The sequence below is a fragment of the Azolla caroliniana genome, unplaced genomic scaffold, assembly GCF_043228905.1.
Source record: "Azolla caroliniana isolate FFs.n. ecotype wild unplaced genomic scaffold, voAzoCaro1.0.p SCAF_3, whole genome shotgun sequence".
NCBI classification, from domain to species: Eukaryota; Viridiplantae; Streptophyta; class Polypodiopsida; order Salviniales; family Salviniaceae; genus Azolla; species Azolla caroliniana.
This window is the reverse complement of record NW_028230438.1, coordinates 25,569,342-25,585,843: the sequence shown is the minus strand read 5'-3', so window position 1 is coordinate 25,585,843 and position 16,502 is coordinate 25,569,342. Positions and strand designations below refer to the sequence as shown.

The following is a 16,502-nucleotide window of genomic DNA, read 5'->3' as shown; positions in this document are numbered from 1 at the left end:
AACAATATGCCTAGAAATAAATATACAAGTATATAAACAAAACTAGGGAAAAGTACCAGGATACCCCTGGAAGTTCGTCTATTTACCAGAATGCCCTTGGAAGTTCCAAATTTACCAAACTACCCTTATGTCCAAAGATGGAAGAAATGAACCCGAACTAGCCCTATTTACCAAAGATTTGAGTGTATAATTACTTTATAAATTGTAATTTTTTGGATATAGGGGTAGTTTGGTAAATTTGAAACTTCCAGGGGCATTCTGGTAAATAGACAAACTTTCCAGGGGTATCCTTGTACTTTTCCATATAAACTATTTGTCACAAGAAATGGAGCTTCGCAGGTTTCGAACCCAAACCTCTTCTTCTTCTTCTTCTTCTTCTTCTTCTTCTTCTTCGGGCTTTCCATCGATCGATCCGACAAGAGGCTGAGGGAGACAGGGAAGAGATATAGAAGAGACCATGGTGGTTCTAAATAAGAAAGGAGACGCTGATGCCAACGACGCCTCTTTTCCTCGCTACCTCAAAACCCTAATTCCTGCTACTGGTGCTGCGGTAACCTATGGAGTATCTCTGCACGCAGCTCAGGCAAGAAAAAGTAAAAAAAAAGAAAATGAAATGAAAAATGAAAAGGGGAAAAAGAAAAAACAGACAATGAAAAAGAAATAGGAACATGGAAAAGATGGGGAAAATGGGAACAAAAACACACACAGAAAACCCAGTTCATTTATTTGAACTGTACATATATGTCCGTCTTTCTCTCCAGCTTCTCCTATTTGGATTTTTTTGTAATGAAGTAATGCGTGAGATGCTCCTATTTTAGATTGCAGGGAGGTTTTGCCATGTTTCATGTGCAACGTTTGGATGGAGCTCGTTGCTAGGATGCCTTGCTGTCTCTAGCAGCTCTCTCGCTGCTGGCCAGGTACCTTTTTTTCACATCGGAGATCAATGAGAGTATTTGAGTGCTTGTATCTAATAATGCAAGAGCAATTTTGATGCAGAAGATGTACTTTAAGAGTTTTGTTTCTAAGAAAGCATACACAATGTGGATGTCAGTGAACTAGAATTCACATGTTGTTAGCGTGTCTATGTGTTGATGAACATATTGTTTAGGAGAGAGAGCATAAGCAATGTCAATATGTGTAAAGCAGAATCCATTGATAGATGAAGATTTTATTTATAAAAAAGGAAAACATTAGTATATCTTCAATGTCAAATTTATGAGATCTTTGTATGGTGATATATCTGAGAATTTGAACTCTTGGATTTAATAATGTGAGAACAAATTAATGCTGATGAGGAGATATTGATGAAAATGTTGTTTTATGAAAGAATAAACAATCCAGAAGATATTTCTAGATTTTGGTGAAGAAATTGATTATTGGAGAGCATAAACAGTCTAGCTTGAAGAAATTTGTTCATAAAACAGCATAAAGTACGTTCATAAAACAGCATAAACTCGTATTAAAATGGATTCGTTTTTATGAGAGATCATAAACAGGCTGATGTAAACAAGTAGATTATGTGTGAGAAAATAATATAGATATTGGTGAAGCAGAATCTGCATCCAGATGAATAGATTGTTTATAAGAGAACATGAACAATGCAAGATTTCCCCAACCAGATTGCAGAGATTGTTTATTAAAGAGTATAAACAATCTAGAAGTCATTGAAGCAGAATATACGTCTGGTTGAATGAATTATATATGAGAAAGCATAAATAATCTCGAGTTGATGTAACAGAATTTGGAGTTTTTTTCGATGATTTTAATATAAATGGATATGCTTAAATCCCATAAGAACTTTAGTAGGACTCAAGAAAGTGTACATGATGGGATACTCAAAACAAAAACAACATTAATGGAGTAAACTGTTAAGCTAAAGTTTACTTCAATTTGTTAAAATCCATGGATTTAATACCAAGCATCTATTCCAATGTGCCATAAAACAAATGCACATGTTGAAGAAGGTTTGCTCTATCCACATGTGTATATATGAACTCAGCACAGTTTCATGGTGATGCTTGCAATGATCTCTTTACAAACTTTTAGCTTTATAAGCAGATAAATGTAATTGGCATTCCAGACAGTTACTTTCTTGTGTCTTCATTGTATGCAGGTATCCTATGCCATCCAAAAGTATTTGGCACATGGTCCAAACAGGCTTGAAGACTTTATAATCCCAAAAGATGATGCAGCTTTTTCGATAATTTCTGGTTTGGTTGCCTTTAAGGTATGGCACCATCATATTGCAACAGTTGATTCTTTGCCACTTGTGCTTCAAAGATGATCCACGAGATAATAACCATATAATGTGGCTTATTGAATAAAAGAATCACTCCATTTATTGCTGTGGATACTTTTGCATACTCCATTTTATCAATGAAGCCCTGTGTGATTTATTACTGAATGAAATCTAGCCAGCATTCACAACTTGAAAATGAATCCAGGCTTGATCAATGTCACCCAAATGCATAGTACTGCAATCATCCTAGGATCCAAGGTTGGAAACACGTCATAAGGAACCTTTTTAGGATTCGTCTGAATGTCCTTTTCTAAAGGAATTTTCAAAACATCTGTGTGTACATTGGCCTCCATACTCATAGGACATGCCAGTTTGAAGCAGATGCCTTCTTGAGAATTACATTTTTCTCTATTTTGGCCTCACGGATTTCTTTTTTGATTTTTATTTGTTTATTTATTATTTTATCGTTTTATTTTGCTGGAAAACATGCATTTTCAGAAGAAGGAAAATACCTGATGGAAGATTTACTCAGGTTCTTGGTGGAAGATTTTGCAACCTGATGCCCAGTGATGTTTGCCGGCGTGGGGCACTTTCCAACTTTTCAATCCCTGGTAAAAGTTTTAGTCCTTAGATTTTCTTCTCATGTCTCATTACTTTCGTTGAGTAAAAATGGTTTTTATAGCTGCTGGACCAAATCAAGCTTCTCAATCTCAGTATAAACAACTGAATGAAGCTTTCCGGCAAGATGGTTGTCACCATTGTGGTAGGAGATCTGGGAAAAGGTATTGCCGTCATAAATGATGCGGAGCTTGCTTTGTAGGAACCTAAAAGTCAAAGACTCATTGTATCAATGATTGATATCTTATATAAAATGGAAACCCTATATAATAAAAATGTTGGGATTTGATTTTTCAGTTTTCCATAACATTTTCGACTAGCTTCTAAGTATTAGTTCCTTTTTTACCTTGGGTTACTTTTACCAGGGTTGGTTAGTTTCTGACGTTTCATGAGATTGTCATTAATTCTTAGTGAATATTACAAGTTCTTGAAGAGTTATAAATTTGGCCAAATTTCTGAAAATGTCCATAAAATAGATAGCTAAAAGTTTCTGAAATCCTTGGTTTGCCACTTTTTATTTTTCTTGTTTTTTCTCAAGCATACATCTCATCAGCCTTGTCTTTTCATTTTTCAGCATTGCTGATCATATACCTCCAAGTGTAATAGTAAAGTCGCTACAGCAAAAACAGCGAACACGAGATTTTTGGGTCTCATTGTTTCATGTCCCAAAGAATACAGCCCAGCGATTCTATCCGCAATGTGTTAGTTGTATGAGAAAGCAGAGTGCATTCCTACTTAATGGGAAAAATCGATTTGTCTATCACTTCAAACGGGGTTTGCCAAAGGTATGATATACACGATCCTTATGCAAAATAACCCTCTTCTTTCCTAGGGATCTAGATTTTGATTTTTTTTCAAGTGTTATAAAAGTGCCACTCATTTCTTTTGGTTTGTTAGTCAAAATGCCACAGTTTTTGTCTTAAAATAATTTATACTAAATTTTTTGGAGTATTTTGTTTTTCTATTACAGCCACCTTTTCTTGCCGGGTTTCTTGTGGGAGCGTTTTGTCCTTATTCTGATGATTCAAAGAACAAGCACTGAGGTTTTCTGGATAATCTTTCAGCCAACCATGCTATCATAGGTTACTAAATCAATTACAAAACCACAAAGTTATATTGAAGGATGATTTTGGCTCCCTCTGGATATCTTATCCTGGGGTTTACCAGAAGCTCAACATTGAAAATTCATGATTGACCAACCTCTTAGGCTTGAAGTACCAAATAGACAATTTTTTGTATGTGAAGAAAGGCACCAACCACCATGTTCATTAGGGGGTGAAAAGTTTAGCAATTTACTTCATCATCACAGACCAAGAAGCATTATTCCATGGTTCAGTGAAAGGGGCTAAGTTCAATAAGTTTACTATGTGATCATTGCCTTATCAGGAGGCTCTGTTTTGTGTTCCAGAATTGCCCCATCCATAGAAAAAGAAGATATTGGCAGCATCCAATGACTCTTTTGACACCTTTGTAATATATATTTTTATCCACATTTTTTGGACAAGACATTGTTCAAATTAAATATATTAAAAATGGGGAACCCACACTGTGTGAGTACCTTGCCAATCAAATGGGGAGATTTTTCTAACGAACAATACCACTTTAAAGATTACTAACCTTCTGTGACCTAAATGGTTCTAGTATCGTTTACTTTTGATTGCTGATAGTGATACATGGAACAGCTATGCTAACAACAAAGTTGGATTCACATGTACCCATTGTTACAAAGAGCACTTGTAAAAACACATTTTGACGGCCTACAGCAGCATTGCTGACTACATGTGTCAGAGTTTGGTTGAAACGAGGTTTTCAATTGAACCCAATGATAACCAGCCACAACAATTTTATTTTGTTTTAGAAATTTTATTGAATTCATATCTATTGATTGTGTGTTGTACCAGCTATAAAAGTCCATCATGCCCAACAACCTTTCTACCTTTAATGATAGATGAGTGAACCTAGACTAAGGTTATAATGGCATATTGCATTAATGGAAATTGGTACCAACCAACAAATGAAATCACACAACTAAAGTGTAAGGTTGAGGCAAAAGTGGGCCTTGATTAGTGACATGAACCTAAATATTAAAATGGTGAAATTGTTGCCTCATCATGTGATAGTCTTCATTTCTTGTGGTTTGCTCAAGGAAACCTATTGTTAAGTGTAAGCACCTATGAATGGGGTGGCACTTGAATCTTCGCATGCTTGCGTGTAAAACATTAATTGTTTTAAGATTTGTGATGCAACTTCGTTGATCTTGCAAATTGCCCTGTCATGAGAGGCCCAGACCCTTCTAAACTTCGTTGGAATCACATGGCCACACATCTTGAAAACGTTGCCTCGTATTGTAGTTTTTCCAATAGACTATAGTTAATGACCCACCATACCATTTGGATCATTTTTAATGATCAAATGAACATGAGATTCGAGTCATATTAGTTGATCCAAATGTTTTTGCTAATCTTTTGATTAAACTTATTTGTAGAATATGGACCAAATCAACAAATAACAAACTTATGTATACTATTATGCTTACTGTGTAAGATGTCATAGAACAACACCGAATCACCTTCTTCTACCTTCTTGGGATATGATGTTTGTATAAAAAATGTTTGTCATTTCTTGATCAAGCTTCTTGCAATCATATGCTAAATCCCTCCCAACCCCATCTTCCAATGGCCTTGCTTCACAAAGGAACTAGTGCATCCATGTGTTGCACAAGTACCATAGATGAACAAAACTGACATGGACACCAACACATCTTCTCTGTCATCCCTATCCTTGTCTGGTTTTGAGTTCTACACAACCTTGTAATTAGCAAATATGCATGGTTTAAGGATTTCCATTACTATGTCTCAAACTTATTGGCAACCTTCCACCATGAATATTTCTTAATGATTTAACGGTATGAGTTTATAATTGTTTCTTCAATTACTTGCTAACTTGTGCCTACCTCTCGACTCGTATGCCTTAAAGTAATCGAGGGGTGACCACCATATATTGAATGGAAATTCATTTCTTGTTCATAAGTAAAATATTACAAGGAAAAATACAAAAACACCCTCGACCATATTCATTGCCATGATAATAACCAAGATGACACAAACTACCTCCCTTTGTAAGGAATTACACTTCACTATTCTAGATTGTGGTAACCTCTCAAATAAAGAGAGGACTTCTTGCCATGATACAATTAATTCTTGATCCTATTATTATTATTATTATTTAAACAAAACTACACCATAGTTTCCATTACCAATCCAATAAGTGCATACAAAGCATATAATGATACAATCTAGTGGAGGGTAAAATAAGAGAGAAAAGGTATATCCCCCACTATGTCATAATTGAAACCAAACTCCACCTATGGAGGAAACAACCATCGAGGGGTTACATATCGCCAAACCCTTTGGTCATTCTCTCCACAAATACGAACAAATCCTTCCACTTGCCTTTAAAGGATTGTTGTTTCAGAAAAATGGTATCTTCATACCAATGAAGGAGTCATATTGACCTTTTAAAATTGAAATAAGCATCGACCTAATTTCCTTCACACAATGAACAAGAGTTTGCCTTATTTCTTGAAACAACATTTTCGCATCGATCTGTCCAAATATTCCATAAAACCACCGATGATATCGTCGCCCATATTGCGGCATCCACATTCAACCTAGGAGAGGTTATACCAGCCAAAAATAGGGTGTCATTCATCCAAGGCATTGAGCTAGCAATGATTGTGAAAGTCAATACATAGGGACATTAAAAATACACCCAAAGTAAAACAAGCTTTAACTCCCCTTTTTGTCATTCCATGTGCTCAAGATTGCAATTTTGATTATAAATGTGGAGTACCTTTTTTATAGCAAATTCCTCATCCTATTGCTACTTGATCAATTTTACATATCAAACTAGCAACCATAGATGGGTATTCCCACTATGTATGTCCAACATGCTAGAAAAATATTATTACTCCATTGTGGACTTGACATTTGGTCATTGTAGGCATTGATCATTCTCATGACTCTAGTGCCTCTTCCATTTATCTCTCTCTATGTCTGACGAGGCTTTGGATTCTCTTGTCTTTTTGAAAGGGCAACCATTTCCAAGGAAGTTCACACTACTTTCAACCTAGAGGGTTAATTCTCTTTATGCCTTGTTTTTTTCGTATATCTACTTTCTCTTGGCATGTTCATTACAATATCATCTTATTCCTAATTGGATAATAGATGTTGTGTTGTATCCAATGAAGATAGATCTCCCATTCTTGGTGTGTAACTTTATACTATACAAGGTATGGACGTGCAAAAGTGTGCCTCACAATGAATCTTATTTCTAGATATTTTATAATTATAATGTTATATGATATATCCAAAGAAAGTTTTAGCTCCTATTGACATCCAACTTTGCACTACACTTGTTACAAGACATGCACATAATTTATGTATATTTGTTGTAAACAGTTTCTTACATGAATTTGCAATGTGCATTCATCACAATAATCTTCTCCAAGGCCAATATAAATGTTGTTTGAAGATGTACATTAGGAAAATTTTGTGTTGTCTTAGAAGTCCTTTAAGAATAGAGAGTTGATACAACACGTTCAATAAGAAAAAGGAGGTGACTATTACATGATAAAATAAAAATTGTGAGACATTTGCTTAAATTTTTATCTCATTTATATTCATGGAACTCTTTATTTATTTATTTATTTTATTTTTAAAAAGAAGGTTCGCCTTGGTATTAATGGAAAGATGCCGAAAGGCTACAACGAATTCATACATTATATTACAACCCTCATATCCACATCAACCAGCATGTCAAGTATCAAAAGCCCTCATGTAGGGTTGTTCCAAGACGGGGGGTGGAAAAAGCCATCTTTGTGGAGCATATCTCCACTTTATTCTTTCTCCAAAAGAGGTGAAGACCTCAGCGTCTTGCCAAATTTCGCAAAATTGTTGTTGTTTATGAATCACAACCTCAGGCTCACCAGCTATTGCATATTTATTTATTTATTTATTAACTAATGCCTCTACATTTAACTACTAAAATGGTTTTATACCATGGTCCATACGTATACGTATATGAAATATTTTGGAAACATATTTTTTAGATCCTTATTGTCAAATCTAAAATGATACCAACCATAAAATGTATTCTCTACACAAATTTGGTTGAATCTTGGATTACCAATGTGTAAGAATATGCCACAAATCTTGTCGATGAATTTCGACGCATCTTAATAAAATGTCAAGAGGGATTAAAATAGCAAAACCAAGCTTTAAATGGGTGCACACAGTTTGATGTGTGGGGAAGATTACCTATTGCTCATGCTAAACAACATACACAGCCATTTCAAGGCATTTCTTTACCATTTTGATTCCTGTCCATTTCAAAATACAAAGTTCTTAGGGGAGTTTTGGTTGTCTAGATGCATTGGTGATGTGTTCAATTGCTAATAAATGTCAAATATAGCATGCATACATAGAATAAAGTATATATTCATGATACTCTGTGTAATTTTACAATTGTAACTTTTGCACCAAATTGATATTGTTTATCAGTCAACTAGGTGAGCGGACAATGGGTGATATTTTGTGTGATAGCCAGTAGCTATACATATAAATCTTATATTTTTAATTTTCTAAAAAACAGAATCCCAAATATGTGATAAAGCAATTCAATAAAAGTTCCAATTTTTTCTTAAATTAGTTAAAGGTTGCATCATAAACCCTCAAAACTTTTGATCCAACCCAATTTTATTCACAAGGAATCTCCACATTTTCTAAAACGAGACATCATGAAATTTATATCGATGGGCCATCAAAACGAGTTGTTTTGCCCTAACTTTTTGTTTGTTTCAAAACATACATCAATGTTTCACCCTATGATATTTGCAGTTACGAAAAACGTTTTTTAAACTACTCTACTAATAAACAATGGCGTTCCTCTTTAGACCTTACGGTAATAAAAAAGGGCAATCATGTTTTGTGTCACTACAGTTAACGATAATCGCGGCAATGTTTGGTTCCATACTTTGTTTCCTTTTATTGTCATGAATAATCCATACATAACCTATGAAGATGAACCATTCTAGTTCATCCATATTTTTTCTCTAGTATTCCTATGCTAGAAAAGTTTTACGAATGCAACATTAATTGTCAAAGAAATGTATTAATATGCATTGAATTATTGAGAACGATAAGCTATGCCGTATTTAAGGATTATCCCATTTTAAATCTCATGCCCATTGCCAACTTACATTATCTCAAGGAGTTGAAAGGTGCATAAAGTAAAAGCCATAATATTAAGGCTAGGCCTCTTTTTTACGGACTTGAAAGTACCCTAGCATTAAACATTGTCTTTGTCTCTCCCTATCTCCCTCTCACATTTGTCTTCCTCCTCTTAGAACTAATTTCTCCTCCTATCCTTTTCGCATGGGCCTTTTTATCCACCCCTCGCACTATCTTGTCCGATTGTTGTTTTTTGGACTTTTTGTCTGTTACTAATTTTGCACCAATGAAAACTTAGGACCTTTACTTTCATGGTTATTTTGCTTCATGTCAAAACTTTTTATTTTGAACTAGTACTTTTAGTTTCCAATCGTGACATTGTTTTGTTCAATGCGATAACCACATTGGTGCATTCAAGATCGTCTCCCGTGCATCATAAACTCCACTTTCCTTGTCGTCATTTAAAAGTTATGCAACCTTTAAATCCCTACAGTAGGTGTTTTGTCAATACCCTCGAAGAATGTCAATAAGTTTGCAACAGAAATATGAACTTCGTGGATGATATATGCCCCTTGTGCATTGTTATATCATATCATATCAATATGCATCTTGTTGTTGCCGACTATGATTAGTTATGAAAAATGTATCTAGTACAAAAACTAGTGCATAAATATAGTATGTCACGACCTTTGGTTCCTCTTAATACATGAAACCACAGTCCATCATAAACAACTTTAACCTATGCTCAATGATTGTGGTGTGTGGGTATAGTTGATGATAGACCTCTCCTATTTCTCTATTTTGTTAAATGGGTCATCATATAAAAAGTTGCAATTACATTGACACATCACATGTGTAAATACAATAAATGGGTGTATGATATTATTCTCCCAATTTGCTCGAATAATTGGTCCATGGTTAGTCTCCAATCTTGCATCATATATTCTTGAACACGGTGAAATGTGTTGGGGTGAAACACACAAAACATTCCTTGAATTAAACACCTTCTATGAACAACAAAGCCGTTGCCAATGTTACATTCTACACTTAACTCATATGATGTTGCTCTGTGTTCATGCCGAGTTATTATGTTACAACACTAGATATGCAATGTGGAAAAGAGTATGATCCATCATCATAATGCAAATTGTAAACTATTGCCACCTTCTCCTCCATTCAATATCATCCTTATTTGGCAAATGCATCCCTCTCGATGAACTTAAAGTGAACACAATCGTCTATACTTGTACAAACATCCTCATAATGCATGGCTCATTTCATTTTGAAATATCCCATGGATAATTAGGTGTATGTTTATTGCAATGAAAGGCACTCTCACCTTTTTGTCTTCTATCTATTTGTGTGTTTTCCTCCCTATCCCTCTTTTGTCTTCTTTGATATTAAGTAGCTCTCTCAACTTGAGATGTGTATGTTGTAGGTTTTCTTACCGCTTACTTGATAAGGTTTTTTGACAAAAAAACCTTACATTTGTTCAATCCCTACATTCTGTTACCTGTAGTGACATCTAGTAAAGTAGTGACATCAATGAGCTTCTTGGAACCCTAATGTGTGTGAGAGAGAGTATTAACATGTGATCAATGGGACACATGTTCCCTCAATTTCATTTTATTTTTTTACTACGCCATAGTTTCCATTACCAATCTAAAAAGCATTTACAAGACATATAATGATACAATCTAGTGGCGGGTAAGGTATCCCCCATTATGTCATTATTGAAACCAACCTCCACCTATGGAGGAAACAACCATTGCGGGGGTACACATTGCCAATCCATTTTGTCATTTATCTCCACAAAAACTAACAAATCCTTCCATTTATCTTTAAAGGATTGTTGTTTTAGAAAAATCATATCTTCATTACCCGTGAAGGAGTCATATTGAACTTTTAAAATTGAGATAAGCATCAACCAAATTTCCTTCACACAATGAACAGAATTTTGCTTTACTTGCTGAAACACATTTTTGCATCGATCTATCCAAATATTCCATAGAACCACCAATGATATCGTAGCCCATATTGTGGCATCCACATTCAACCGATTTGAGCTTGAGTATGGTATGTCCTTAACTTGCCTTCCCCTCAAATTTATAACCTATAGTGAAATAACAACAATGCCCTAACCACGAGTAACTATTCCATTCGGAGATTTGGAATTTAACAAAGATAAGATCAACTCTATGAAACCAAAAGTGCGCATACAATTATCAGAATCCGATCATACTCGATAGTTGGCTAAGTTCCAAGATAATTTTGATCGGGACAAGGGAGCAAATATTTATGCCTTCTCTTTTAGGCCACATCGTTGCAAACACAATGAGGTTCTCCTGAATGCCATTACTTGTCTCTATAGGGTGGCGATAGTGGAAATATGTATGGTAAATGAGATAAAGTCATTCTATGAAGGTCTCTCTCTCTTTTCTTGTAATTAGCTTACCCTAATGGTAAGTTGTTATCACTACAAGCATTTTCTCACCTCTCTATTATATACTTCATATATATCTTTTCTTTCACTAGATGCCAATGTGGAATGTAGGGGTTGAACCCATGACCACCTGGTCTCCATTGGGCAACCTTACCAACTGAGCTACATCCATCTAGGCTGGGCCTATACACACACTTACAAATTCTCTCTCTTTCTCTTTCACAATTACATCAATGACAATGAGTGAACGAACCAATGGACGAGGTTATTGTGTACATCACCTCGATTGCATTGGTATAGTGACTACACTATGAAGCGAATGAGGTGGTGAGTTTGCGCACTTTCAGGGAGAGGCGAGGCGGACTTGCCGACGGCAAGTTATAGTTAGTTCCGTGTGCCATTCATTTCTTTGTTACAATATTACAAATGCCCTCTTTGTGTGTGTGTGTGTGTGTGTGAGAGAGAGAGAGAGAGAGAGAGAGATATTAAATGATGGAGGAGAGTGAGTCATAAGGGTAGATCAATGTAATTCATTCATTTATACACACACACACACACACACTCACACACAATACATACATTAACATACACAAAATCCTCTGCCTCTTCTTCTTCTTCTTCTTCTTCTTCTTCTTAATTCAACTCCCCTATCTGTATGTATGTACTCTGTTCCTCACACAGCTCTAACCCTCAACAAACTCTAATTCTTAATTTTGAAACCCTAACACATACCCCTCAAACCCCCACCCTACCACATTCTTTATAATCCTCGCCTTCACCCTTTTCCCTAACCCTAATCATTGCCACAATCCTAAACCTTCAACCCCCCAAAAAACCCTAAACCCTAAACCTAAACCTAAACCATGAAGATACGCTGTGGCTCCATCGATGACGTCCACCCTTACGAAAGAATCCATCGCCAGCGAAACCCTAACTCTAACCAGAACCTTAATTCGTTTGCCCTTGACCATCACACCTCCCCCCGCCAATTAGGGCAGCACAAGGACAAGAAGAAGAAGAAGAAGGAGGAGAAGCTATCAGAAACCAAAATGTGCGAGCAAATCATGGTGTCTCAACAAGAGAGACAACATGGATTGGCATCGGCGGTAACTGGCGAGATCGGAGTGGCCGAGCCAAAGGTTTCCCAGAGAGGAAAGGAGGAGCATGTTTTCCAAAGAGGGAAGGAGGTTCAACAACACCACATGCCTATTTCAAGGAAGTTAGGGCTTGTTGAGATCTTCATGGGCTATCATTCTTTGCTTCAAGCCACACCTGCAGGATTAGGGCACTTGTCGCGGAGAAGGGAGATCTATCCTACAATAGGGTTTTCTCAAGATCCACACATTGGGTAAACAAGAGATGGAGATGGATTTGGTTCCCAATTGGAAGGGGTATGGGGAAATGATCCATGATGATGATATATATGAATTGAAGAAATATGTAACTCTACATTGTGTTAAGCCAGCATATCCTCATGTTTTGTATCTAAACCAAAAGATGTAAAAGAAAATTGAAAAGCAAATCTATTTTGCTTTTGTTGTTGTTGTTGTGATGTTATCTTCTGGGAGGGTTAAGCTAAAGTTTAAGCATTTTTCTTATTTTTTTTTCGCAAAAGGCATTCAATTCTCTCTGAATCCTTAGCTATATCAAGCAAATTGTAGCTTAAAAACACTTCGGCCTTGTCCGAGAAGTTTTCGTGGTAATGAAGAACTTAGCTTCGAAGCATTTGTATCGTATTTTTGCTATTGCTTATGATGATCATACACTGATGAAAAGCTTTGCTTCTAAGCAATCTTTACAAGCCGAAGTGCACTTGGCCCGCACCAACATTCGTTAACAATCGAGTCCCATAAAAGAGAGAGCTTGGAATTTGCCCTAATTCTCATTTACAGAGCTTTCTAAGCTAGATATAGGTATAGAGTGTGTATCTTTTCCTTTCTAATTCCTCCTTGTGTTGTTTTTTGCCCAAAGAGAGCTGAACAAGCAACACATCATGACCAGCATTCAGATCCCAAAGGAGCCAATGGCCATGTTCATCACTTTGCTCACTTTCTTATGCATTACTACTACTAGCATCAAGGAAGCTAACTCCCTGTCTTTAGAATACTCACACTTAGCTTCTTCCGAGAATCCTAGGCCAGAAGAAGTGACATCTCTCTTCTTGTCGTGGCTCAAACGGCATCGCCGGCCTTACGATAGCGAAGTCTCGTCTCATTCTTTCGAGAAGCTCCATAGGTTTGCCATATTCGCTGACAACTTTCGCCATGTCTTCGAACACAACAAACGGGCAGAAGAACATGGGTATTGGTTGGATATCAATGGCTTTGCGGACCTTACCCATGATGAGTTCAAAGCCACTTACCTATGGAAGCCAGCTCACCGTGTGAGCGCATCTCAACTACATCGGGCAGGTCGTAGAAAAGATTGATGCTTGTTCAACTTCGAATAACTATCCATAAATGCCTGATGAGTGTTGTTATTAGCATTGACTATTGTGTGTGCTAAAAGATGGAATGAGTGTTCAACCTTAAATAACTATTCATAAATGCTTGATGAATTTTGTTATTAACATCACCCCTATGGTACTTATTATTCTATACATGCATCACTTGATCGTGTTCCATACTTCAACATGACTCCCTTTATTTTTTCTTTCACATTTTTTTCTACTTCATTAATGTTGTGTGTTGGTGGTTTTAAGTTTATATGCATAGGTGTATCATAGGTCTTGTCCACTAAGTAATGGTTCATTCATATGTAGAATTACAATGTGTATTGGTTTACACATGCGTAACTACATTGGCTCCTTTTTGCATCATTTTCGTTACTATGCAAGGGCCCAAACCACTAGGCCAACTCCATAATTCTAAATATAAGTTTCTTTTCAATTGGTTAACTAGTCTTAATTTGTGGGAACCAGGTCACCACCACCACCCCAATCACAATCACCGCAATGATGGCCATGATGACTCGGGAGGACAAGTGCCAACATCCGTAGACTGGAGACAACGTGGGGCGGTCACTCCCGTGAAGAATCAAGGGCAATGTGGTAGTTGTTGGGCTTTCTCCACTGTCGCGGCCGTGGAAGGGATAAACCAAATCGTCACTGGAAACCTTGTCTCTTTGTCTGAGCAACAACTCATCGATTGCAATGTTGATGGTAATAATGGATGCAATGGAGGCTCCATGCCTATGGCATTTGACTTCCTCGTTAAAAACGGAGGCCTAGACACTGAAGAACACTACCCGTACACAGCCAAGGAAGGACAATGTGCATCCTCCATCGAGGTAAGGAAACCACAAAACATTTCTTCTTCTTCTTGGGCTTGGTTGACATTTTTAACAAGAGTTGAAGAGGCCCACCTTGTCATCTTGGTCCACGTGACAAATCTTATCTTTAGTTCAACTTTTTTATCTCTAGTTTTCAAATTTTGTCTGTTCTTAGTAATATTCAATGACGATATGATTTAGCATTCTGCGAGCATTGATGGCTACACTCAAGTAGAGGTGAGCAATGAGGATGCCCTTTTGAGAGCAGTCGCGAAGCAACCTGTGAGCGTGGGCATTGAAGCGAGCCATCGAGATTTCCAATTTTATGCTGGGGTATGCTATGATCTTCTACTTTGGATATTGAATACTTGGAATCACAAGGTCTAGTTACATGCACAAACTTTGTAAGCATTCTACATGAGTTCAAGAAGAGGTATATCTTTTAGACAAAACTTAGTGAGATCCTTAAGGAAGTATCCATATTTGTAAGAAGAAAATGGCACATGAAGGTATTTCCATTGGCATTGAGCTTACATAATATAGATGTACTATATATATATATATATATATATATATATATATATATATATTGATCCTAGATGTGGTTACAACATTGACGTATTTACATGTTAATTTGAATGCATATATATGGTTTATAGGGAGTGTATGATGGAAATTGCGGCACAGAATTAGATCACGGTGTGGCCATAGTGGGCTATGGCACAGATGCCACAACTGGCAATGATTATTGGATTGTGAAGAACTCATGGGGACCAGAGTGGGGTGATGAGGGTTTCATTCTCATGAGGCGTGTTGGGCAACTCCAAGCCGAAGGCAAGTGTGGCATCAACACCATGGCCTCCTTCCCCAACAAAATCAACACAACCACCCCATCCATTAACAAGCATACAGAATTATGAGGACAAAATATGGCAAAATAATCCGTGAATAATTGGATTTATGTGTGATTCCAATGCACGAATCTAACCCAATATTGTGGATTATTTGGTAAAATTTCTAAATGATTTATTACATCCGTTGAAAGACTTTTTCATGTTTTATATATTAATTGTCCTTTGTGCCCATCTTATGCATCATTGAGAGTAAACAACAAAGTTGAAAATTCAGGCATGACTTGATCATTAAAGGCGTCTTTATGTCGATCAACTTAATTGATTACAAACTCATTAATAAAGACAATGAGAGAAAATGGAGATTCATGCATAATTCCCTCTTCGATTGCCAACTTAAAGTTTCAAATCCAAAAATAAATGTTGGCCCATGTTTCAAGCTTGATATCTACTCTTTACTTTCTTCTTTTATTGCCTTTTTCCTCTGATTTCTCTTATTTGTCTCTATCAAACACATCCTTAGCGTGGCCATTTGAAATATTACATCAATCAACATGCACAACTGTAGTCATGTTAGAATTATTGAGCTACATCGTGTATGGCCATAATACCCTCAAGTTTGACTTTAATCCTTAACCAATGAGTGACTTTACTGATTGAGTGGATTTAACATTTGTCCTCCTCGTTGAAATGATTTGACATGCTTGCTTATAATTTTGAGGCCATGGTCCACAATCGTTACATACATAATTAAGTACGAGGAAGTCGATAAAATAGTTATGAATTAGCCTTCATAATAGTGGTAGCACAAATATTAGTTTTGAAAGACAGTGGAATGTGGTAGTCTCTTT

At 36.5% G+C, this 16,502-nt stretch overlaps 2 protein-coding genes across 3 annotated transcripts; both read left to right on the top strand.

The window, feature by feature from the left end:
• The first annotated feature begins 433 nt into the window (after nt 1-433).
• On the top strand, nt 434-4,518 carry LOC147866863 (uncharacterized). Of its 2 annotated transcripts, none has more exons than XM_087317373.1 (7): nt 434-583; nt 819-917; nt 2,114-2,227; nt 2,772-2,850; nt 2,940-3,021; nt 3,432-3,642; nt 3,828-4,518. In XM_087317373.1, exons 1-7 carry the CDS (start codon nt 458-460, stop codon nt 3,897-3,899), a joined length of 783 nt encoding a protein of 260 aa, XP_087173499.1. In that variant the 5' UTR covers nt 434-457; the 3' UTR covers nt 3,900-4,518. The 2 variants fall into 2 exon arrangements, with proteins under 2 accessions (XP_087173499.1, XP_087173498.1); XM_087317372.1 differs by having other exon boundaries at nt 436-583; nt 2,922-3,021.
• Nucleotides 4,519-13,423: 8,905 nt separating this feature from the next.
• On the top strand, nt 13,424-15,863 carry LOC147866862 (cysteine protease XCP2-like). The gene is made up of 4 exons (XM_087317371.1): nt 13,424-13,941; nt 14,451-14,818; nt 15,002-15,133; nt 15,460-15,863. Exons 1-4 carry the CDS (start codon nt 13,524-13,526, stop codon nt 15,718-15,720), a joined length of 1,179 nt encoding a protein of 392 aa, XP_087173497.1. The 5' UTR covers nt 13,424-13,523; the 3' UTR covers nt 15,721-15,863.
• The last annotated feature ends 639 nt before the right edge of the window (nt 15,864-16,502 follow it).